The following is a 23,343-nucleotide window of genomic DNA, read 5'->3' on the forward strand; positions in this document are numbered from 1 at the left end:
GGAGCAAAGTTCAAACGAGACTCGACATTTTTTATGTCTTCCGTAACCGGGAGCCTCAGTATAATCTGTAAATACTTCATCGTTGTATGTCAAAGCAAAATTTTATATTTTTTTCCTTTTTCGGATGTGTTAACGATACAGCAATTATTCTGTACTCGGGGCAAACAAAATTATTTCCTTTAACAAGTGGCAATTCCTTAAGGATCTTGGTATTACACGCTCGTCAAAAGAAGCGTGCCACAAAGCACGCTTTCTTAAACCAGGTGGGTGGACAAGATCTAAGAGACCTGTTTTTTAAGGCGCTTATACATACTATAAAAGGATCGTCTGCAGATTTAATTGTTTGATTTTCGGTTCGGCCTGCGAGCAATGTCTGGCGACTGCAATGCATGCCCCACATCCTGTGATCCTTGCCAGGCGCCCGTGGACTATCCACCCTGTCCACCCGGCGCCTCGTGTCCGCCCTGCGATTGTGGCGACTACTCCGGCTGTTGCTATCAGCAGCCAGCACGCACGCTGCCCATCATCCCACAGTCGCATCTAATGCGCTCTAATGCACCCATGGATACAAATACCATCTACAGACGTTCCTATTACGGCAACAGTGGCCCCGGTCTGGCCGCCGTCTCGGTGCGCCCCTGTAATCATATTAGCGCCAATACTGCTCCCATGGAGAAGTGCACTGTTCAGAAGTTAAGCTACATGCCGCCGTGTCCCTCGCAACGCACGATGCCCATTTTGCCGGCGGAGAGTGGGCTGCGTTTTGAGGGTCCCATTTATGCGATGACTTCCCAGAAGCACGATTATGTGCCCAAGGGGAATGTGAAGCGTGCTCCTTGCCTGCCACATGTGGCTATTTGCACCTCGACAGCGCCCATGGAACGATGCACCATACAGAAGTTGAGCTACATGCCGGTGGATGTTTGCGCAAATCCGCCGCCCAAGCTAATGCCACAGAATTCGCACTATTGCAAACCCGTCGGACCCATGGAACGTTGCTCGGTCCAGAAGCTGTCGTATATGCCGGTCTGCATACCACCCAAGGAGCCAACACCCTGGGCTGACAAGATACGCTGTGTGCCGCCCAACTATCAGAACATTTGCACCACGTACAACTTGAGCTATATGCCCAATTGCAATGCCGGACGCACTGCACCCATGCTGCCCATGAACAGTCTGAAGTTTCTGGGCAACGATGCTGGCGCCTCCAGCACCATTTATAAGCTCAGCTACATGCCCGTGGATGCGTCGCGCACCAAACCGATGCCCATCATGCCACGCGACACATTCCGTCGTGCCACGGAGCCTCTCGAGCGTTGCACCGTGCAGAAGGTGATGACTATACTCCTCTTCAAACTCTCGCTAATTTACTAGTCCCGCAGCTGTCGTATCAACCCAGTTGCACGGAACGCACACCGCCCATACGGCCCATGGAGAATGGACTGCGCTTCGATGGACCCATGTATGCCATGACCACACAGAAGCACGATTTTGTACCCAAACCACATGTGCGTCGTGCTCCCATTATGCCGCTCACGGCTTTCTGTCGTCCCAGCACCGCCATGGAGCGTTGTACCGTCAACAAGCTGAGCTATATGCCAGTGGATGTAACGTGCTTCCCACGACCCGATCCGGTCAAGCCGCGCCAGGGATTCTGTCGCAACAGCGGGCCCATGGAGAACTGCACCACCTACAAGCTGAGCTATCTGCCCAACTGTGTGCAGCCGAAGGAGCCGCTACCCTGGGCCCGTGCTACCACCTACTGCCGACCCAGCGGCGCTATGGAGAAGTGCTCTATACAGAAGCTCAGCTACGGGCCACCTGGTGCCTTTCAGCGTTGCGGTGGTGAGTATAGTGAGGCAGGGTTATTTTTAAACCTCTTATTAGGTAGCCTGGACGACAATAGAAAAACCTAAACTATTATATTACATACGGACTTGGGCATCTTTAAATAATTTTGGATATGCCAAGAAATAAGGCGATATACCTGACTGTCTGCCCGCTTATATGAACGTTCTTACAATTAGAGCTAGATATACAAACCATCTTAGACATTTTCCATTAAGTATTTTCAAATTTAGACTTATTGCTTGACATTTTCATAGAGTAGCTTTCTTGAGGTAATCATAGAGCTTACTTAAGTTTGGAGTTAAATCTTGCCAATCTTTTCCCTCTAGCCCAAATCACGACTACTAATGCTAACCATCGTTGCATCTCTCACAGGTCCTTGTGGCAATGCACCCGCCGATGCTGGCAGCTATCCAAAGGCTGGCATTTGTTGAATCGGAAATACTTTTTCATTGCTCCCTATGCCACACGTCAGACGTCACTGTCGTCCACTTTGTCCAGTTTTTGTTGTGTGTTTTATGTTTTCCAAATTATCGACCACGGACAACACGCTACTCTTCACACACCCCGCTCCTCGCCAATCAGATACACATTTCACTCAATTATTTTAACTCTGTTGATTACACCCGCTTCCTGGCTAAAATTGCAAGTGATGCTCGTTTGTGTTACAATAATGCATCTTATTATTGTAGATTATCTTGATAAAATTAAAGTCCTACATTAAACACATCTTAAACCATTTGTATCTGGATGCGCCGCTTAACCGCTTGGCGTCGCTTCTTTTCGTTCTTTCGCCTGATCTGTGTGGCCTCCCGGAACAGTTGGACGCCTTCTCGTTGCTCCACCTCTGACTGCAACAGCGACAGCGCATGCAGATTGTAGCCCATGACATCGCGTAGTTGCTGCACATCACGCTTGAGCAGATCGAGCAGCTTGATCAACAGAGGCTTCATCGCTTTGCTCGCTGCGATGGGTTTCATGTGCACCTTGAAGAGGAACACGGTAACGCGACATAGCAGTTCCAGTTCGTCGGGTCGTTGATTGATCAAAGCGGGCAGACGTTCGAGCAGTTCACAGACAATGGAGAAAGGAAGTAACAGCAGCGCTTCCTCCATGTCAGAGGTGCGTATGCGCACAAGTGTAGCGACCAGGAAATCATTGGGATTCTTCACTTGCAGCGCCAACATCAAAGGATGCGGCTCGGCCTTCTCTTCGGCTTCCAGCTCGAATTGTTTCGAGATCTCCAGGCATTCCATGATCGACTCGGCTGCCTGCTCAGAGCCAACAGTTTTTCGAGAGGGCAATTTCAGGTCAGGCAGCAGCGCCACAGTGTTGTCTTCGCCGGTGGCAAGTTGCTCGTTCTCCTGCTGCTCGCGTTCCTCTTCTTGCACATCCTTGAGCACAATGGTCTCGTCGGTGCGCTCATACATGCGCAGCGTGCGATCAGAGCCACAGCTCACCAAATAGCGACCATTGGGGGAGACAGCCAGACTGTGTGCCTCACCAATGTGACCGGGAAGAGTGAGAATTTTCTCAAAGGAGTCGCCATCCCATTGCTTCACTTTGCCATCCTTGCCGCAGCTGAAGAACATGTGTGTCTTGGGTATAAATTGTAGCGACATTACCGAGTCATCATGCGCAAAGATCGAACGATGACAATCACCAAAGTTGAGGCCCCAAATCTTAATATTACGATCCGCGGAACCGGTAGCAATCAATTGCGAGTCATAGGAGATATCCATGCAGAGCACTGGCAACTTGTGGCCGTAAAGGGATAGATAGAACTTGAAGGTGTCCAGGAAGAAGACCTTAACAGTGGAATCCAACAGACCCACGGCCAGATATTTCATGTCCGGACTGACGGACACACAGAGCACCGTCTCCTCCAGCTTCAGTGTATTCTTGTGCAGCAACGAAAGCACTTTGGTCTGGGCAGCTCCTTCGCCTGCATCAATGAGTTCGAAGCTCCAGATCTTCAGTGTAGTATCTCCACTACCCGTCACACAGCCTTTCTGATCCGGCAGCAGTGCAATGCTCCACAGTTCGCTCTCATGAGCGGGGATGCTCTCAACAATATCCGCAGCGCCGACATCCACAATGAGCAGTGCGCCACTCTTCATGCCCAGCAGCACATATCGATCGCCAGGCACAAAGCGTGAGCATAGAATGTAATCCGTGGACACTGTGCGCATACATTGCATAGCATCGCGATCCCAGAGCTTAAAGGAATCGCCAGCACCTGAGCCAATGGCCAGCGAATCGTTACTGAAGCACACGGAACGCACCTCCGATTGATGTCCAAGTCGTGTGAGGGAGCGCAACACTTTGACACTGGTGTCTGCTGCCTTGCGGGACTTCAAGGATGCTTCTAGCGAGTAGAGGCAGAGACTGTTGTTGGACAAACTGACCAAAACTCGCAATTCTTTGTTTTCGCCCAGCAGCACATCAATGGATTTGATCTTTTGCTTTGTCTTGATGCTTTCGAGGCGTTTGATTTCGTCGCTCAGCGACAGCTCTTTGGACAGCTGCTCATCGTCTTGTTCGTTGGCTTCAGCAGACTCTGCCTTCTTGCGAGCCTTTTTCAGCCGCTTGGCTAGACGACTTTTGGCCTCTTCGGGTGTGCAAATGTAAAAGCTCTCGATGAGATCATTGGTACCATGACAGCTAATCACACGCTCATTGGGATCGGCAACCAGATTGACAGTGCGTCCCTTGCCCGCTCGTTGAATGGTGCCACAGTTGCTGACATTCAACGGACTAATTGTATCCTCATCATCGATAGCCAAACCTTCTACAGCGGACTCCAATGTCTGACCATCGTTAGTGTCCCGTTTGCGCAGTCGATAAACATTCATGCCGCTCTCTCCAGCTCCAGCAACCATCAGATCATTTATAAAAGCCAAAGCCCAGATCTCCGTACGATTGTCAACAATGGTTTTGAAGCAGAACTGTGTTTCCAGATTCCAAAACTTGATTTGTGTATCCTTTGAGCAGCTGACCACCACATCCTGATCCACCAATCGCTGCAGAAAGTGTGCATCTGTAACGGCAGCATTATGACCACTGAGGCGCTGTCGTCCAGCCTGCTCCACCACATCCACAACGACCAGTTCAGTGTCCAGACCCCCGCTAACCAAGCGCATACCATGTGCATCATACCGCAGTATGCTGACAGCATTCTTGTGCAGCGCCAACGAGCAGATAGCATCGTAATACGTGCGCGAGCTGAGATCGAAGATCTGAACCACGCCGTCCGCATAGCCAACGGCAATGTGCAGATGATCGGGTGAGACACGCAAGGCAGTAACTTCATGTTTTTCGCGACGCAGCGTCAGCTTACGATCGCCCATTCTATAAAAAAATATCATTTATAATTCAAACACTATTAAGTTAAAATCGGTGCTCACCGCAAGTCCCAGATAATCACATTCTCAGCTGCCGGAGCCGCAACGTAACGTCCCTCGCTTTTATCGACAACGGCGAAATTCACATTGCTACGACCAGATGCGATGATATTAAAACTGTCTATGACACGATACGCTAAATATTGTTTAGTTAAACCCATTTTAAACCATTTAAATGTACATCAACTAAAAACAAACACTCAATGTGCGCGCGTTGCACGTGTTGCCAATGTTATTGAAAAAGTGACTAAAATTGGACAAAAAATACCACTTATCGATAAGATGAGCTCACTCGCTGTGCAACACTTGCGCGGTAGTGTTTAGCAATACTCAACAGTGAAATCGATATTTTGGCCGTTATGCACATGCGCCTGTTTCACACCCTGCTGCTCCTGCCAAACCCGTTAGCATACCTAAATAATAACATATTAGAAGCATAATCAGCTAGGAATTATTGCCTAAAACAATGACCACACAAACAGGCGGTAAGCTTTATTATTTATTTGTTGCATTCGAAGGTATCCAAATGGGTTATATTTTTAGGTGCTTCGGACTTGGACACGGAATCCGTAGAGGTTTTGCGGGAGCGCTTGAGTACCATGAAGCGTTTGATGGCAGAGCGCACGGCACAGCAACAGAATAATCCAGCCTCAACCGAGGAAATCTTTTCCACAAAACGCCATCGCTCTGCTGGCATTATTGATGGCAATTTTCTGAGCATCGCATTTGGAGGAGCATTGCTTGTTATTGTAACGGTTTCAGTTTATGCATTCTACAATCTATATCATGCCATCCTAAAGAAGTTTCCCTCCCGTCACGAAGAGTTGTAATTTGCTATTTCTGTGCATTTAATAAATACATGTTTGTGTGTCTGCCAAAGAAAATGAAACTCGTTCGTTTTTATTTGCTGTTTTGCATTCGGTTAAATTAACTATTTATTGAAATTTGTTGTCCTTTCTTAATTACAATAATCATTACTTTTTCATATGCATTTATTTATCTTCGTATAAAAACTGAATGCAAAGGGACAGCAAAGTGGAATATTATGACTTTAGGTAAAAAGAACCAAACAAAAATCAATAATAAAAAATTAAAAAGGAACACTGAAAGACTCTGCTGATCTGGCAGGGAGAACACAAAAATTGATGGAGGAAATCAAATTGAGAACATTTACGAATAACACATCGATATATCATATTTTGTTGTCGAGATGATTACTTTTGATTTTGCTTACTCGCTAGCTACAATTCAAAATGTTACCCTATATGTATGTAGAACCATTTGTATTTAATTCATTATCCTTTAGTTGATCCGTTTTGGTTTGTTTAAAAAAGTAACTACATAATATCGTTTCGCTTTTTTTTTGTGTTTTTAATTCAAATAATATATTGTTTGTGTCTCGTAATGATGCTTTGTTTTAAATTTTCAATATTTTGTTTTTGCTTTTTCATTTTCGTTTTATAACAAGATCTACTTGGTGTTGTTGACTTCATTTCATAATTGAACATTGATGGATGAAAAGCGAACTATTGAAATTTGGCATCCGAATAATAAAAGAAAGTTTTGAAATTTGTCGAAGAATAACGCTAAATTTGTTAAAGATTTATTGCTGAATTCAATAATGGATTTGTCACTTCCTTTTCTCGCTTGCAGTTGTTACTAATGCCGCACAGGATGTATTGCTCTCTAGTCTCTTTCCTCGAAGCTTGTCCGTGTGAATTTGTGAGTGTTTAAGGAAGGTGTGAGTGTTGATGTTGTTTATTTGTTTGTTTATTTTTTTTTGTGGGGAAGGGAGATTGATTTTTGTTTTGTTGTCGGCTTTTTACAAATTTGTTTAATTCCCTACTTCTTCAGCTGATGCTTCTGTTGTTGCTGTTATTGTTGTTGTTGTTGCTGTTATCGCCCCCGATGTTGCTTCTCTATTTTTTGTTAATCAGATATTGTCAACGGAATCAGCATCATCCTCTGAACTAATCTCATCGCCGAACTCAATATCTTCATCGAAGCCATCCTCGACGAATGTGACTGTCTCATTGATGCGCACCGATTCAGGGAATTCACCGTACGTCTTCAGATTTCTGGCCTCATCGGGTGTGTACTTCAATATAACATCAGCCTTCGAGTCCTGATAGTCACGCAAACCCACCAATATGATGTCGCCCTGATTGATCCACACCTGCAATGAAGAGTAGAGGGAAAAAATCATTTAACAAGTTGTTTAGCATTTTATCAGACACTTCACAAAACATGTTCCAATTTCATTAGCAAACATACAACTGTTGAACACGTATCTCATTGGGAAACTCGCGTGACTCAACAACTTGTAATATTTAGATAGCAGATCTTAAAATAAATGGGCGCCAGAGAGTTCTGGGTATTTCACAATGAAGCGCAACCATTTGCTTCTTTTTCATGTGTTTGCTAAATAAAAATATTTCCAAATTCGTGGTAATATAATAAAAGTAAATAACCTGCATGTTTCTAGCACAAAATTCATAATCTGCTAATCACGTGAGTGTCTTTTTTCATGTTGCAGATACTCGCATCATTATCAGCAAATTATCAATTGAAAACACATTTATAACAAGTGCGTAGATTTGTTGTGCTCTGAAAGGCTTGTCAAGACTGACTGCGAACTAATTTGGCTGACAATACGGAACAATCTTTTCTAATAATCTTATGAATGAGCATGACGTCAAGATTAGTAAGGAAGTTGCACTTAAGTTGATTAAGAGATAAAATTATAAATATTAAAGTTAGTTAAACAAAAAGAGTGTTTGGCAATATTCTGGCGAAAAATGTCGCGTGCGAAATTATTTACAACGAAAAACATAAACTTAAACTATTTTACAACTAAGTAAAGGTTAGCTCTTGATTGGCACTTTATTTAGAGCTAAGATTGATTTTAGGATTTTTTTTCTGTTTTACGATAAAATATATAAATTCGTAAATTTTTTGTTTCGCGTACGAATTCGTTTATTTTTGCAATTATCTTAAAACAGAAAAATATATCCGAAATCATTGATAGCTCTAATGCTAATCAAGATCAATCTTTATTAAAATTAAACGAATGTTTTGATACGTGTTTTTTACTTTTTCGCCCATATTCACACTTATTTTCTGATAAGTCTTTACATGGTATACTTTTTTTTATATTAATTTGTACTCCAATAATATTGCACCTAATAAATTCATATTTATCGGACTTCCGTTAAATACGTTTACTCACTTCCAATAAATACCAACACGTTTATAATGCGTTCTATTTTCGTACATTATTAACAGGTGGCACGCTTATTATTTATGAAAATCAATATCGAGAGGAAGTAATTTTAATAGTAAAAATTTTATAGTAAAAATAATTTTTTATTATGAATTTAAAATACAACTAGCTAAGAAAATACTAGCAGAATTGAGTACAATTAACCGATTTGAGCACAATGTATTATAAAAATGAGTTATTTTTATATAGTAGGGTAATAATGAACATGAACTTTTTATATCAAATTCGAAATTTTGACATTGATTTTTATATGTGGAGTTTTGGCATATTCATTTTTTGTAGCTTATTTCTAAGTAATTGATTTATGGTATTCTTTACGAACTTACGAGATAATCATTATCTACAGCCTTTGGTTAATAAATATGCATTTCAGTTAAAAAGGAATGCTGGTGGTCGTTAACTCCGCATTAAGCCACTTGAAGTTATCAAATTCCTTTTATTTTTTGAGAAGCTTATCTGCATCTACTAATTATTTACTACTGCATTTAAAAGTACTTTAAAAACGATCAAACGTTAAAGATACGGTTAGCATAGCATTTTAGTTTGCTGGGTTTTTAGCAATCCATTGACGTCAACGGAAGAGTTAAATACGTGCAAATATTTGGGCTTAGTCTTAATACACAATTATTCACGAATTCAACTCGGACAATTACTCAACGTTTGAGGTAACTGACCTACAGCATTTTGGACTTGGGGAGTGAATTCCCATTGATAAAATTCATTTCCTCAGTTTGAACTTCCTGGCCTGGTCGTAGTATTTTTTATTAGACCAGTGAGTGCAATAAATACCTGGTAGCATAGTAAGTGCATTAAATATGACACATACATATTCATATAGCCAAGTGATCCCAAATACGAGTGATAACAAGAAAAACTGATAATGAATTCGCCTGAAAAGTATCATTAAGCGAGCGAATAATTCAAGAATTACGTTATACTATCAAAATAACCACACACATAGGGCTGTGATTGAACTTTGGAGTATTAATCATAAAAGGCAAAAGGAGCAACAGACAACGGAAAACAGCCAGCTATAAGACGAAGCGTGTGAGTGATGGCGTGCGGCACTGGCTTAGCCCTATCAAATAATTAGGAAATGGACATGTTTGGGCATGAGTATCATTGTGTATCACAGAGCGCAGCGCTACGATCGGGGTGGCAGGTAATATAGATACACGATTCGTGACTAAAGCGCTGCAAATTTGACATATTACCCAAGGGCGGGAGAGCGCTACAGATAGATAACGAGACCAGAGCCGGGCATGGCACGGGTCTGGGAAGCACCCGATGAGCGCCAATAATATGGAACGGTTTGTTAACTAATTGCTGATTGTGTTATTGCCCCCTCCGCACCAAAGGCCGGGGCAGGTGAGGGACGCTGCATTGATTACCTCGAGTGGGGCTCACTTCGTCATCATTCTGGTATTTCAAACAGCAGGTGTCACTGCGCCAATATGAAAGCAATACTATATATAGCCAGGGGCAACCTAATATCGCTTCATCTGATTGAAATAGCGAGCCTATATAGTCATCAATGGATAAAAAAACCCAAGATTGTAATGGCTAGTTGGTAACTTTTAAATACACTTTCTTAAAGTCATTGACTATTTGTCTTGAGGTATTAATATAAAAGTGCAACAAAATAATTTCCACCAATTTGTTATAGATTGAAGACATGCGAATACTGCACTGATTCGAATGATTCATTGTGAACATATAGAAATTATAATTTACACATTATGATTTGGCTTATTTGAATCTGTATTACATTGCAAATATTCTTTGCATAACAACAGAGCTTTCAAACATCTGTAGGGCATTTCACAAGGCAACAAAAAAGTGTTTAATAAAAGTAGACGCAAATTTTCTTATCAAATTGATAAGAGCAAGTCTCTCGCATTCTCAATTTCTCTCTCTCAAGTTCGCTGTTAGATAAAAGCGTAATCAGCTAATGACAGCGCTTGAAGTCAGTTTGAATTTCTCTCGCTCTCTTTTGGCATTTTCGCACACTCTTTGCTATAAATACGGCTCGGAGTCGAGAGGCAACTGCAAATTTTAAAGTACCTCCAAACAGAGAAGCAACAATTACGGCAAATCAGCTCGGCTGAAAGTGAATTCCATGCTAAAGCTAAAGGGAATACAAGTGAAGTGTTATCGACACACCAAAGCAAAAAGTTAAAAAGAGTGTGTGTGCTTGAAATTGCCAACCACACACGATCCACAACCAAGCAACACAAAACAACAACCTCAACGCAAATACAAAACAAAAAAACAAAAACTAAAAAGCAATTTTCGTTAGTTCGCGACGTGAAAACCGTCAAAATTACGCTCAGCAGCAATCTTATAACGTGCGGGGCGTGCAATCAGAGCGAGGACATAATCATGCTCATATCCTACAGATGTATCTACTCAGTGCTACTCACAACAATAGCCAGCATAATGGTTGTGCTCAGCTCAGCTGCCCACAACAGCGGCCAGCTGCCCATCCGCAAATGCAGCGGAGGCAACAGCTTGGCTGCTCGCACCATGGCCATGGATTTGTCCAGCTATGGACTGTTGGAGAACCGCATTAGCACACTCGAGTCACCACAACAGACGCACTGGAGCAAAAAGTTTCTGGCCAAGCGTGAGGCGCAAGCACATTCGGCTCCATACGTGGTCAGCATTCAGATGAGGACACCGGATCAAGGTCTGGTGCACTATTGCGCCGGCACTGTGATCAACGAGCACTGGATACTCACAGCCGCTCACTGCCTCAGCTCACCACAGGCGGTGGCCAATTCGGTAATCGTTGCCGGCAGCCATGACATCCACAATCGTCGTGGCGAGGCGGCCAGCGTTCAGATGCGCAACATCGATTACTATGTGCGCCACGAATTGTACTTGGGCGGAGTGAATCCCTACGACATTGCGCTCATCTACACCAAGAAGCCGCTCGAGTTCAATGAGTATGTGCAGGCGGCAGCGTTGCCCGAACAGGATGCCCAACCCGAGGGCTATGGCACGCTCTACGGCTGGGGCAATGTCTCGATGACAGCTGTGCCCGACTATCCGCACAAGCTGCAGGAGGCGAATATGCCCATTTTGGATATGACGCTCTGTGAGCAGATTCTCGCACGTTCCGGCCTCCAGTTGCACGAGACGAATCTCTGCACTGGGCCACTCACTGGAGGAGTCAGCATCTGCACCGCTGACTCGGGAGGACCCCTGATGCAGGAGTGCTGTGAACCGCATCTGGATCAAAGCAACATTGTCATCGGCATCGTGTCCTGGGGACGCATGCCATGTGGCCAGAAGAATGCGCCCTCAGTGTTTGTGCGCGTTTCGGCGTTCACCGATTGGATCAATCAGATCATCACCACTGCCACTCAATTCATGTAAAGAAGAAAACAACTCTAGGACGGATACAGTTCCTGATCGCAGCTCGAATTAAGCAAAAATCGAAAAAAAAAACAACAAAATTAAAAGAAAACCTCAAAGAAAAACAAAACCAAAAATAACTTATTAAAGCTAATGCTAATCTCAGTAGAATTAAGTAATAAACTTATATAAAGCAAATGTTACTGCCTTAATAATCCTAGTCATATAAGTTTCAAGACGCAAAAAAAATGTGTTCCTAATAAAAAAAAAAAGATATATATTTTTACACTTCCCGAGTATCATTTCTGACAGTCCAAAAAACTGTGGTTATTGTGAAATTGACTTTACGTTTCCAGGGTGGCGTTCATAGATAAGTTAACGGGGCTCGGCACTCGTCGTTTTCTTTTTTTTGAGTCGTGCATTAGTCACGCAGATGTCGGCAGATTAGCAAAATGAGCATGGGCCTTGACTCAACATTCGCCTAGACTCTGACACGCAAGCGTGTTCCAAGGGAAATCTACCAGAGATTAAGTCTGGAGATTACAACTGCACTCGTCGTATCCATGCCGCCTGCCTAATGATTGACAGCATGTTTGCGAATGGCTCAAAGTATGTTTTCCCAGATCTTGGTGGACTTTGGAATCATCAGCATAACAGCTGACACAGTTAATCGCTTCCAGGAAATTAAATTTTCAAATCGATCATAAGGTTTTGGGACTTGAGTCAACCACCAGCGGGTATTTACCCCCCCTATGAATTACAACTGTTGTCTAACTTTAAGGCAATAATTGATTATACAAAATTTATAGCTATTCTCCTAACAATGCATAATAGACTAGCAATTATCTTTGCTTTTTAACCGATTAGCAGGATTTATAGAGAGCATGGTAATATAAATGACAACAAACGAAATAGGGTAAGCAAGAAAAGATCTATATAAAACATCGGATCTTGGATACAAACGAAATATTGGAAAAAATCTTTATAGTCCGTGGGAGTTGAATTATTTGAAATATGCATCTATTACCCATTTTACTTAAAGTGTAAACATAAGGAGTATCATTTTATGGATGCATGCAGATCATGTTGATTAGAAAACAGAATTAACTACACAAAATACTGATCTTGTATCAAAATATAGTAAAAAAAAAATACAATTAGACTATAAACCAATAGACACTTAGTACGGGTTTAGTATATGCAATTCTAAGTTTAGCACACGCCTCCAACTTTAGTAGCTATCAAAATATTGACTCAACTTTACCCCTACTGTTTTAAGAGAATTTCAACAGGTTTGATAGTAGCGTACTATCATTATAATAGGGAATAAAGCAATTGAGACGTTACAGATCCCCAGCAAACCACTCGAAAGATTAAATATCAACTGCTTAGTAGCAGCAGCAGTCTGCAAGTTTAATCTAAGGTATGCACATTACATTACGGTTAAAATATATGGTGAAATTTTGGCAATAGTCTGTGGAAATGGCGCCTTGCCATAACAATTAAAACCTTAAGTCATTGTGAGGCAACAAAAATGACCTTACTGATAAGGCGACAAAACCTAATTTAAAGTCCATTTACATAAGCCTGGCTAACAGCGATGTTGTTTTATAACCCTATTGCGACGTACTTTATGTACATTTATTAAATGTCTTTGCCATTTGGTTTCCTCATATCTAATCAATGGATTCCATTGCGCTGCAGCGATTGTGATTATAATCATGATGCCCAATTTACTTTGACCAATCAACACGTGCTAATTTGTCAGCGATATGTCCACATTTGGTAATATACTTATGGACATACATACATAAATGTATATAGAAGTGTGCCAATTTATGACAAGCTGTGTGTGCTATTGCAAATGCGTTTTAAATTGATTTTCACAAGGCTTATTTAAGTTTACATCTGTCGTTGCTATCTGGTAATTAGATTTCTTGTTTCTTTTGTGTTATGCGAATTCCGATATGAAATTGCACATTATTTGGTTACGTAGTCAAATATTGTAAATTAATCAAACGTCTAGTTCTCTTCTTTGCTATCAATGACGCAGTTTACAGCTCTACGTAGTTCAATTTGTGACGTCGTTGTTGTGACAGACATCTAAGATACTTCCTTAAGGGTATGTACCACAAAGTTTGGTCTATCTAGAGACAAAAATGGGTAATTTATTAAAAAATACGTGGGGGTATAAATATTAGGATATTCTTAAGTTTACCATTTAGTATTGACGTCGTAGATTTGATATACATTAAAAATGTCTTTCTTAAGGGAAAGTACCATGAAATCGAGTCTAGTTTATAGACAGTTTAAAATGCGTAATTTATTAGGACATGGCGTATAAATATTAAGATATTCTATAGTTTACTATAAAGTATAAACGTAGATTTGATAGCCAATAAAATAGATAACTAATATGGTTTTCTATATATGTAAATAATAGGATATATATGTAGCATAAATATTAAAATTATCCATAGTAATTTGTATTTTAAAATGTTTTTTCAATAGGCGGGGCGTGCAATCACATAACAAGAGAACTGCCAATTAATGTTAATTTTAAAATTCGACCAACAAATAAAAATAAGGTATACAAAATATGAGTTCTAAGGAAAATAATTATGAAATGTAGTCTATTTAGAGAGATTTTTCGAATGAGTAATTTAGTATGAAATATTTAAAGTATAAATATTAAAATTATCCATAGTTTAACATGATGATTAGACAAATAGTGAAGATGTCTTCTCTAAAGGTAAATACCTCGAAATTTATCAAATGCAAAAATGGGTCACACATGTATTTATGAACGCTTAGTGACTGGGACATTTTCCTAAATAGATTACTCGCTTGTCAATTTGTATTTTTATCAACACTTTCTCTACTAAGTTTATTTCGATAATTATTGCAGACGAATTAATGAAATTCAAGAGTGACTAGGTATATATCTACACATATTTATTAAGGAGACTGGGGTTTACTTCCATTCAAGAGAGACAGGAATTGTCTCTTTAGGCAAAGTAATGATTGTCATGCCTTGCTGTTCAAGTAAAATATCTATTATATTTAATATTAGAGGTCTGGCATTTGAATTTATTATGCAGTAAAATGAAATGGACAAAGAAAGAAGACTGAAAAAACATTGGACGTGACATTTAAAGAGACTCGACGTGTAAACCCAAAGAGAAAAGAGCAGGTAGCGCTTCGTAAATCTTAGTATACGACAGCGAAAGTATGTACAAAGTTAGGTACAGACGCGTACATAGAAATGGATGTACATAAGAGTTCCGAGAAATGATTCGCCATTGTTTGCAATTTTTGAAGGCCATTGGCCCAGAGACAGTGTAAAATGCAAAAGAGAAATGCTCTCTCCGAATTTACAAATGCAAGCCAGCAGTATGCAGCTGTTAAATTGTCAATACTAAAATATTAATAATATTGTACATTGTACATTGTTTATTGCGAATATGTTGATAATTTGTTTTCCCAAGGGCGGCAAACAAAGCAAAGCGCATTGCAATTTACGATTCGATATGCACGCGTATTCGCACACAAACAAATACACACACACACACACTACCGCACAAATAAGAGCGCACCGTGTCACTGATACTCACGCACACACAGACACACACATAGAAAGGCTAACACATACACCCACACCCACACGCACTTACCTTCTTACGAAGTTTCCCCCGAATATGACACAGACGTTTGACGCCATCAAAGCACATTGCCTCCAAGCGACCATTGCCCAGCATTTTGGTCACCTGTGCGTACTCCTGTTGATCCTCTTTGAAGATCAGTTCACGCTTTTCGAATTCATTTTCGTTCTTTCCACGACGACGATTTTTGCCACCTTTTCCCTTATTCTTAGGCATTTTGCTTCGTTGTTGCTAGTGTTACTTTGTCTGCTGTGTTACGCGTTAGTCTTGACGTTACCCAAGATGATTTAATGATCAATCACTAACTGCACTGTATGGAAAGAGGTTGGTACGTTTTTACTTTATTTACACTTGATTTACAATGACAAAACTTACAATTTTGCCAAGGAAATGTGACAAATTTTGCCTCGCTAAAGTGAAAAGGAGCGGGGAGGCGAGTTGTTGGCAGCGTTACCACAAACTGAATACCAAAATATGTCATTTTCTACAGACAAATATACCAAAAATACAATTTTCGATTGATAATTGATGGATTTGGATCTATTACACATGACAAAATTAACCAAATTACACTAAAACGGTATAAAAAAATAAATGTAATATTAATTGCATTATTTTTTTTATTATTTATAATAAATTATAATATAATTTAATCACTCATTTAGAGTTGCTTATGTTTTATCGATATTTTTTGTTATTTTACAATACTGTCAAGTGGCAGCACACATGTGCTGAGCATCGCAGTGGCAACCTTGGTAATTGTAGTTGTTGTTTACAAATAGAGCATGCCACCCAAAAAGGATGCAAAAGGCGGAAAGGATGCCGCAAAAGGTGGAAAAAAGCCAGCAGCGGAGGATAAAAGTATAATATGCATGCACATTAGCTTAAGGCTAACTAACGCTGAGTAATTCACAGGTGCTGGCAAGGAGAAGAAGGGCGGCAACTCAGTGAAAGTGCGGCACATTCTCTGCGAGAAGCAAGGCAAGATTATGGAAGCCATGGAGAAACTTAAGGCAGGTCAAAAGTTTCCCGAAGTGGCGACCGCGTACAGCGAGGATAAGGCACGCCAAGGCGGCGACTTGGGCTGGCAGATACGCGGCGCCATGGTCGGACCCTTCCAGGATGCAGCCTTCGCTTTGCCCATTTCGACCGTCAACAATCCCGTTTACACCGATCCACCGATTAAGACGAAATTTGGTTACCACATTATTATGGTTGAGGGAAAGAAATGAGCAAAAGTGATTTTACAAATCGTATTTATTGTGGTCTCTCAATATATGTTATAAAAATATCATGTGAGTTTGATTTTATCATTTTTCACTTCTTGCCTGCATCTTCCTTAAGTCCAACAGTGCGATTGAACACAATGTGGCTTCCATTTGTATCTGGATCCACCGAAAAGAAGCCAATGCGTTCAAACTGGAACTTATCGTACACTTTAACGCCCTTCAAGGAGCGATCTGCATAGGCACAAAGGACGGACATTGAGTCGGCGCTGATGTCGCTGAGGAAACCGCCGGGCACCTCGTTGGGATCCTCGGGATTCTTGTGCTTGAATAGCTGCTCATAGAGACGCACTTCTAGCTGAATGGGCTGCGACACCCACTGCACAAACGCCTTGGGCTTCTCAGCCTCCTCCGCCGATTTGCTGCTGCAAATGAGTTCTACGATGTCTCCAGTGACTGGATCACGGACCACTTGCTCAACGCTAATGACCAGACCAGCGTGACGCAGGCCAACAGATTGCTGCGGGGAGAGACGACGATAGCCCTTCTCCGGCTCTTCTTTGAAATCGCTACGTTCAATGTAGAGCACACGATCTAGCGTAATCTTGTGCGTACCCAGCTCTGGATTCTGAGGGAAGTTGGGTACTTCAAGCTCAACGGCTGCCTTATGCGGATAGTTGCTGATGGTCACCTTCAGCGGTTCCAGCACAATCAGACGACGTGGTGCACTGACATTCAAAACATCCCGAACAGCGGCCTCCAACATCGCGGGATCAACAGAGATCTGGGCGCCTGTGACGCCCATCTGAGCGCAGAAATTGTTGATGGCCTCGGCAGGGAAACCACGACGACGCAACGCCGTTAGCGTAAACAGACGTGGATCATCCCAGTCATGGACAATGTGCTCAGTAATGAGCTTCGCGATCTTGCGTTTGGACACCAGCGCATAGTTCATATTGAGGCGTCCGTATTCCCACTGCACGGGGCAGTAAATGTTAAGAGCATTGCAGAGCCAGTAGTAGGAGGAGCGACGCGACTGGAACTCCTTTGTGCACAACGAATGCGTGATCTGTTCGATGGAGTCGCAGAGGCAATGCGTGTAATCGTAAGTGGGATAAATGCACCACGCGGCACCAGTGCGATGATGCGCTATGAACTTAATGCGATACGCCACCGGATCCACTTTGCCCTCCTCCAGCGTCAGCTTTAGACGTAGCGTTGCCGCGCCCTCATCGATCTTACCGCGTCGCATATCCTCAAACAAAATAAGCGACTCCTCAATAGGACGTTCCCGCCAAGGACTTGGTGGCGGATTGAAGCCCTTGAGCTCGTCTGCCTTCTGGTGGCACACATAGGCCAGGTTCTTCTTAATTAGGTCAACAGCCCAATCATAGAGTTGCTGAAAGTTATCCGAGGAGTAGGTGATCTTGCAGGGCTTGTAGCCCAACCATTCGACCATTTCGCGTATAGCAATGAAGAACTTCTCCTCCTCCTTCTCGGGATTCGTGTCGTCATAGCGCAGATAGCAAGCACCATCATGAGCCGCCGCATAACCAAAGTTAATGTTGATCGCTTTCGCATGACCAATGTGAAGAATGCCATTGGGTTCGGGTGGGAAACGTGTCTGCACGCGGCCACCTGTGGCTTTCAGATGATCGCGCAAAAGTTGCTCCGTGTGCTCGGTAACCACATAACCATCGGTCTTGTAGTTTTCGCCCGGCGCATGGAAATGCACCTTGGTCTTCATCAGCTCGGCAATCGTATTGGCGCCGTCTGTTTCAGTAGCTGCGGCTGCCTTGACTTCGGTCTTTGTATTAGCCTTTGGCTGCTTGTCTGTCTGCTTGGGCAGTGGCTTCAAATCTGCCTCGGTCTTGGGACCGAGTAGATCAAAGATTTCCACATCAATGGCCGACTTCAAGGACTTGGCATCCGCCCATTTCAATTCGTTGCGCACTTCCTGCATTATCTTAAATGAATTAAAGTGATAGCGCTGCTCCAGCAGTATCTCTTTATAGCTGCCCTTGATCTTTTGCTGCACAATGCGCTCAATCTCTTCTGGCGTGACGACGACTCCAACGCCGCATTCGCGTTCCAATTCAGCCACATCAACAGTGGCGTTCTTCTTCTGTCCCAACTTGAGTAAGTATTCCAAAGCCGCATCCACACGTTGAGTATTGTCCAGCTTGCGTTCCACTATATATTTCACCAGTAGCGGCAGTTGTCCGGCAATTTGTGGCTTAAGTTTGCTGGCCATGTGGTAGAGCAACATGCCAGCGCTATCGGGTAGCGGCAACTTGGTTTCGGCAAGCGCCAGTTGCAGATTCTTGGTCACATTTGCATTCTTGAGCGTCTCCTTGGCCTTCTGCTCGCTCATGCCGAGCTGCTGGAACTGGACAATCAAATCCTCGCCTGCCATTTTCTCGTTGACGCGTTGTCTGCTGACGAAATTCTGCTCTTAGGGCAAATCCCTACCTCTCACTCACTCACCCATGCAGTGTGACCGAAGCACAATTTTTTTAAATTTATCTATCTGCAAAATGTACTAAATCTGCATATAAAAATGTGTTGAAAATTATATTAATACACTTTTTTCATTAAGATATTAATTAATTTGCAAGTGAATTCTTATCAAGCTGAACAACTTTTCTGTTTTTTTAGTAATAAATTGATTCTACTTCGATCTTTTCAAAAAATCATATCTACATAGAAAACCCATTTATGTGAAGATCTAAAATTGTAAACTTCATAATATGAAGTTCATATGTAATTAATCCTATGAAGGGAGAATAATTTTATTTTTCCTTATGCTGAATATAATTTTGTAAATAATCTAAACTCAAACTTTGTAATGGAGCTACGCCTTTCCACGCATCTTAATCGTGAATCTTGTATGACCAGTACCCCGATATTCCATATCAATGCGAATATTTTTAGCCCATACTTTGCAGATGATGGTTATATCTTCGTTTGTAGGTATTTCGGATAATTGTAAGGCGACCACACGATTTAAACCTTTCATATCGGTGCTTGTATCAAAATATGGATAGGGTATATAGTTGATTGATGGCGAGTTTTCCTCATCAGTCGCATCGCATGTTAACCAAATTTTTGCAAAACCACCATATTGGGCCATTAAATCTGCTATTTCACTGGGACTATCATTGGGTAGCTCCGATTCTGATTCATAAGTTTCTGGCTCGAATCCATACACTTTGTTCAATTTAACGAACACACAAGGTTCTTTCTCATAATAACCCCATGTTTTGTCCCTGTTGCACGCATCGAAAACATTTTTACTCCGACCACTTGCTTCGACTTTATTAAAAAATCGATCTATATTCTCGGCTATGGGATCGATTTCCGTTTCGTCATGTGGGTGAAAATCTATTGTACTCATTCCTGTGGGCACTATTGAAACACCAGGCGCACCTTTGAGCCACAAGGGACGATCAGGTTTGTACATAAAATGAACGAATATTAGAATCCAGAATACAACGATCAGAGCTAGAAGCAAATATAATACAAGGTAAAATCCAATAATTCTGCACCATCCCCAAGCTGTACGTCCAAAAAGTTTATTGTGGTCTAGGTCCAAGACTTTTTTACTCCAGGGCAAGTCTCTCTTGCGACGTAAGACCTCCTCGTTCCGAAATCTCTTGCGGATTCTGTAGTCTCCAGCGGGTATTATATGGTCTTCTGGCATATTTTACTTGATTCAGGAAAATATAAAACATGTAGATATGCACAAGTATGACTGAAATGTATTTTTGATACTTTTTGCGTTTAGTTTCAGTCAATTTCTATATACATATGTATGTGCTATGTTTACTTTGATTTATAATGAATAATCGTCCTCCACTTTCTCTTCAATTTTCAGTGCTTCCACATGTAGTACAAATACAGTCGTTGCGAATCTTAGAGGAATATTTTTCGCCCACACTTGGCACTTTACATAAACATCCTGATTAACTGGAAGATTATGAAATTGAACGCCAATAACTCGACGGTATGCTGGATCCTCTTTCGTAACTTCATCGGTTAAATTCTCAGAGATTGAGCGTATAAACGAATTGCTCTTTAAAAATAATCCATCCGAATCGTAATAGCGATGGGGAACATATTCGATACCCGCTATAGTTTGGTTATCCATGAAATTACAGGCTACCCAAATGCGATTTGTGCGATGTTCCTCTGACAATTCCAGAATGTAATCATATAGATCGTTGGGCACCTGTTTGGGAAGTGTTATTGAATCGTCATAGGTAACAGCTATGAAATTAAGAGCAAAATTGAGTTTTAGTAAAATGCATGGAAGTCCAGAATCGTATCCCCAATAATTATCCAAATTGCACACTCTCAAATGACGCATTCCTTCTGTGCCATATTTTGCAACAAATTTGTCGAGTTGCTCAACATATGGACTTAATTCCTTTATTTGATTCTCCTTGTAACGTATTAGTTTCACATTTCCCACAAAGTGTCCTGGTACGGAGGATAGTCCTGTTCCCTTTGGCAGACGTGGATGGTTAGCAGGTATGAGAAGCCTTACAAGAAATATAAAATAACCAATTGAAAAAGCAGCTAAGAATATGTAAAATGCAAAATAATAAGAAAGTAATTTAAGTAAACGCCATTTATGTTTTTTCTTTTGATTCCTGAACTGGTGACGATTCCATTCCATTTGACGTTCTTCCATATGCCGAAATCGCTTATTAAGCTCATATGGGCCTTTAGGCTTAACTAATACGTTCGGCATGGTTACAATTAATGACTTATTTATTAGTTCATGCTGTAATATTTGTTTGTTTGGACTCAAGTTGACAGTCAACTGTGATTTAAATATTTGAAAATTTATCGATGCGATGACAACTTGCGGTTGGTATTTTTCTATCGACATCGATAACTGTAAACTACCAAGAATGGTAACCCTAACGCATGTCGCGGCAAATAAACAGTGAGATTACAACTAAATGTGAAACAAGATGAGTGCACCAACTGCTCATCCACCCTTAAACAGAATTCCTGGCACTGCACAAGTGAAGGAACATCATGCCAAAGATCTCAAGACGCTGCGCTATCCGGAACTGCTCGAAATCAAAGATAGGCAAGCCAAATTGTTAGCATCCAAGTACGTTTGTATGGGAATTGTTTTGAAAGAGAAACGCTTATTGAATGTTGTTTGACTGTTCCATAGAAAACGTTTACAACTGTTGCCGGACAAGGGGAAGCGTATACAGGAGGCCTACGATAAGTTGCTGGCCGAGATTAAACGTCGGGACGATGTAGACGCCGCTGCCGAGCTCCTTGGCGAACTGAACATTGCGTCCAAGGGCAAGACGACTCTTAATAATCTCGAGTGGCAAGGTCGTAGTCAAGCGGACGACAGCTCGCATGTGGACGATGTGCTAGACAGTGACGACGAGCAGGAAATGGATCCGTTGCGTGTCATTGCCCAAGGCACAATGCACGAGCGACAAGTGAAAATTCTGCCACCGCCCGCCACTTTGATTACTGCCGATGATTTGGCCGACATTGCATCATTTGGACCAGCGCCTGCATCACCGGATTCGGCTTTAGCAGATCAGAGCGTGTCTAGCAGTGCCAGTGAAACTGTCCCAGCTCAAATAATTGAAATCGATGTGTCCAAGTTGGCTGCGAAACGTTCCCCTGACACAACACTGGAGCAACATGCTCTGTATCTCATTGAAAAGACTGAGGTGCAGGCAACGACAGCCGAACGCGAGAAGTTTAGACCTTTTCGAACCACAGTTTCCAATGTGCATGATCCCGCCAAGGAACGCATACGCAAAAAGGGTAAATATTGGGAGGTGACGGCAGCAACGCCACCGCTCATCCAACACAAAGAGATTCAGCTAGTGCCACTCACAGAATCAGCTAATCTGCAAGTTGACTTCATGCAGAAAGTTAAGGTATGGAGGTCAGATATAAACTGTGGTCAGCTATAATCTTAATCTTGTCTCATTTCTTGGTAGGAATTGCGTATTAAGCAGGCGGAGCAACGTCTGGCCAACCGACAACTCACCGCTAAAGTGACAAGCATGCGTCTGCCTGAGGACTCCATACTCAAAACTAAACCCTCCTTTCAACAGTATCGCAATCCTCAGGTGGATTATCTGATCGAGGGCAGGCAGCGCTCGAGCGAGGAGAATGAAGTGCATGATCCAACAATAACCGAGACTGCAAGCGCTGGTATTCATTACACAGTCTACGAATGATGATTTTAAAGGATTGTTAAGGAGGCTTAGAAGTATAGGTTACACTAGTTGAACTAGAAGTTTTGCGACATTATAATTAATTAAACATAATATATTTTGTGAAAGACTTGTGGAATCTAATCTATTGTTGTCAGTCGATTGGCCAGAAGTTCTTGATATATCAAATTGTAAGCAATCCTTGAATTGTAAGTTATTAAATCCAATCTATTTTACTAACCAATACTGCTGTTAAGTAGTTTATCTAAAAAATTTGTCAATCGATCTGCCAAAATAATTATTTATAATCCCTGATTTGTAATTTGTTAGTTAATTGAATCACTGTCC

At 41.8% G+C, this 23,343-nt stretch overlaps 9 protein-coding genes across 10 annotated transcripts; 5 read left to right on the forward strand and 4 right to left on the reverse strand.

The window, feature by feature from the left end:
- Positions 1-56: 56 nt before the first annotated feature.
- LOC132787424 (stabilizer of axonemal microtubules 1) lies at positions 57-2,577 on the forward strand. 2 transcript variants are annotated; one of them, XM_060794460.1, is made up of 4 exons: positions 57-263; positions 322-1,332; positions 1,383-1,845; positions 2,224-2,577. In XM_060794460.1, exons 2-4 carry the CDS (start codon positions 370-372, stop codon positions 2,280-2,282), a joined length of 1,485 nt encoding a protein of 494 aa, XP_060650443.1. In that variant the 5' UTR covers positions 57-263; positions 322-369; the 3' UTR covers positions 2,283-2,577. The 2 variants fall into 2 exon arrangements, with proteins under 2 accessions (XP_060650443.1, XP_060650442.1); XM_060794459.1 differs by having other exon boundaries at positions 334-1,332.
- LOC132787419 (WD repeat-containing protein 3) lies at positions 2,508-5,502 on the reverse strand. Its single transcript, XM_060794454.1, has 2 exons — positions 5,256-5,502; positions 2,508-5,199 (listed from the first exon to the last, which is right to left on the reverse strand). The coding sequence occupies exons 1-2, from the start codon at positions 5,411-5,413 to the stop codon at positions 2,580-2,582; spliced, it is 2,778 nt and encodes a 925-aa protein (XP_060650437.1). The 5' UTR covers positions 5,414-5,502; the 3' UTR covers positions 2,508-2,579.
- Positions 5,503-5,565: 63 nt separating this feature from the next.
- LOC132787432 (uncharacterized) lies at positions 5,566-6,570 on the forward strand. Its single transcript, XM_060794469.1, has 2 exons — positions 5,566-5,737; positions 5,796-6,570. The coding sequence occupies exons 1-2, from the start codon at positions 5,719-5,721 to the stop codon at positions 6,080-6,082; spliced, it is 306 nt and encodes a 101-aa protein (XP_060650452.1). The 5' UTR covers positions 5,566-5,718; the 3' UTR covers positions 6,083-6,570.
- Positions 6,571-6,821: 251 nt separating this feature from the next.
- LOC132787430 (eukaryotic translation initiation factor 1A, X-chromosomal) lies at positions 6,822-16,036 on the reverse strand. Its single transcript, XM_060794467.1, has 3 exons — positions 15,933-16,036; positions 15,570-15,867; positions 6,822-7,428 (listed from the first exon to the last, which is right to left on the reverse strand). Exons 2-3 carry the CDS (start codon positions 15,771-15,773, stop codon positions 7,186-7,188), a joined length of 447 nt encoding a protein of 148 aa, XP_060650450.1. The 5' UTR covers positions 15,774-15,867; positions 15,933-16,036; the 3' UTR covers positions 6,822-7,185.
- LOC132786496 (venom peptide isomerase heavy chain) lies at positions 10,566-12,093 on the forward strand. Its single transcript, XM_060793035.1, has one exon. It carries the CDS (start codon positions 10,918-10,920, stop codon positions 11,914-11,916), a length of 999 nt encoding a protein of 332 aa, XP_060649018.1. The 5' UTR covers positions 10,566-10,917; the 3' UTR covers positions 11,917-12,093.
- Positions 16,037-16,278: 242 nt separating the features above from the next.
- Positions 16,279-16,848, forward strand: LOC132787431 (peptidyl-prolyl cis-trans isomerase NIMA-interacting 4). Its single transcript, XM_060794468.1, has 2 exons — positions 16,279-16,418; positions 16,473-16,848. The coding sequence occupies exons 1-2, from the start codon at positions 16,343-16,345 to the stop codon at positions 16,787-16,789; spliced, it is 393 nt and encodes a 130-aa protein (XP_060650451.1). The 5' UTR covers positions 16,279-16,342; the 3' UTR covers positions 16,790-16,848.
- Positions 16,797-19,277, reverse strand: LOC132787421 (probable glutamine--tRNA ligase). The gene has a single exon (XM_060794457.1). It carries the CDS (start codon positions 19,197-19,199, stop codon positions 16,875-16,877), a length of 2,325 nt encoding a protein of 774 aa, XP_060650440.1. The 5' UTR covers positions 19,200-19,277; the 3' UTR covers positions 16,797-16,874.
- Positions 19,278-19,545: 268 nt separating this feature from the next.
- Positions 19,546-20,396, reverse strand: LOC132787428 (sodium/potassium-transporting ATPase subunit beta-like). Its single transcript, XM_060794465.1, has 2 exons — positions 20,307-20,396; positions 19,546-20,212 (listed from the first exon to the last, which is right to left on the reverse strand). The coding sequence occupies exons 1-2, from the start codon at positions 20,332-20,334 to the stop codon at positions 19,638-19,640; spliced, it is 603 nt and encodes a 200-aa protein (XP_060650448.1). The 5' UTR covers positions 20,335-20,396; the 3' UTR covers positions 19,546-19,637.
- Positions 20,397-21,704: 1,308 nt separating this feature from the next.
- On the forward strand, positions 21,705-23,310 carry LOC132787425 (uncharacterized). Its single transcript, XM_060794461.1, has 3 exons — positions 21,705-21,911; positions 21,978-22,713; positions 22,777-23,310. Exons 1-3 carry the CDS (start codon positions 21,766-21,768, stop codon positions 23,017-23,019), a joined length of 1,125 nt encoding a protein of 374 aa, XP_060650444.1. The 5' UTR covers positions 21,705-21,765; the 3' UTR covers positions 23,020-23,310.
- The last annotated feature ends 33 nt before the right edge of the window (positions 23,311-23,343 follow it).

This window comes from Drosophila nasuta, chromosome 2R, assembly GCF_023558535.2.
Source record: "Drosophila nasuta strain 15112-1781.00 chromosome 2R, ASM2355853v1, whole genome shotgun sequence".
Classification (NCBI taxonomy): domain Eukaryota; kingdom Metazoa; phylum Arthropoda; class Insecta; order Diptera; family Drosophilidae; genus Drosophila; species Drosophila nasuta.

Excerpts from the sequence above, each read along its gene's own strand:
- LOC132787431 (XM_060794468.1), top strand. The coding sequence starts at position 16,343 with ATGCCACCCAAAAAGGATGCAAAAGGCGGAAAGGATGCCGCAAAAGGT. Across the intron at positions 16,419-16,472 it reads GCCAGCAGCGGAGGATAAAA|GTGCTGGCAAGGAGAAGAAG; the intron begins GTATAATATGCA and ends AGTAATTCACAG.
- LOC132786496 (XM_060793035.1), top strand. The coding sequence starts at position 10,918 with ATGCTCATATCCTACAGATGTATCTACTCAGTGCTACTCACAACAATA.
- LOC132787424 (XM_060794460.1), top strand. The coding sequence starts at position 370 with ATGTCTGGCGACTGCAATGCATGCCCCACATCCTGTGATCCTTGCCAG. Across the intron at positions 1,333-1,382 it reads AGCGTTGCACCGTGCAGAAG|CTGTCGTATCAACCCAGTTG; the intron begins GTGATGACTATA and ends CTAGTCCCGCAG. Across the intron at positions 1,846-2,223 it reads TGCCTTTCAGCGTTGCGGTG|GTCCTTGTGGCAATGCACCC; the intron begins GTGAGTATAGTG and ends CATCTCTCACAG.
- LOC132787430 (XM_060794467.1), bottom strand. The coding sequence starts at position 15,773 with ATGCCTAAGAATAAGGGAAAAGGTGGCAAAAATCGTCGTCGTGGAAAG. Across the intron at positions 7,429-15,569 it reads GGGGGAAACTTCGTAAGAAG|GTGTGGATCAATCAGGGCGA; the intron begins GTAAGTGCGTGT and ends TCTTCATTGCAG.
- LOC132787421 (XM_060794457.1), bottom strand. The coding sequence starts at position 19,199 with ATGGCAGGCGAGGATTTGATTGTCCAGTTCCAGCAGCTCGGCATGAGC.
- LOC132787419 (XM_060794454.1), bottom strand. The coding sequence starts at position 5,413 with ATGGGTTTAACTAAACAATATTTAGCGTATCGTGTCATAGACAGTTTT. Across the intron at positions 5,200-5,255 it reads GTGATTATCTGGGACTTGCG|AATGGGCGATCGTAAGCTGA; the intron begins GTGAGCACCGAT and ends ATTTTTTTATAG.
- LOC132787425 (XM_060794461.1), top strand. The coding sequence starts at position 21,766 with ATGAGTGCACCAACTGCTCATCCACCCTTAAACAGAATTCCTGGCACT. Across the intron at positions 21,912-21,977 it reads GCCAAATTGTTAGCATCCAA|AAAACGTTTACAACTGTTGC; the intron begins GTACGTTTGTAT and ends ACTGTTCCATAG. Across the intron at positions 22,714-22,776 it reads ACTTCATGCAGAAAGTTAAG|GAATTGCGTATTAAGCAGGC; the intron begins GTATGGAGGTCA and ends ATTTCTTGGTAG.
- LOC132787428 (XM_060794465.1), bottom strand. The coding sequence starts at position 20,334 with ATGGTGCAGAATTATTGGATTTTACCTT. Across the intron at positions 20,213-20,306 it reads GAATTATTGGATTTTACCTT|GTGCGCCTGGTGTTTCAATA; the intron begins GTATTATATTTG and ends TGTGGCTCAAAG.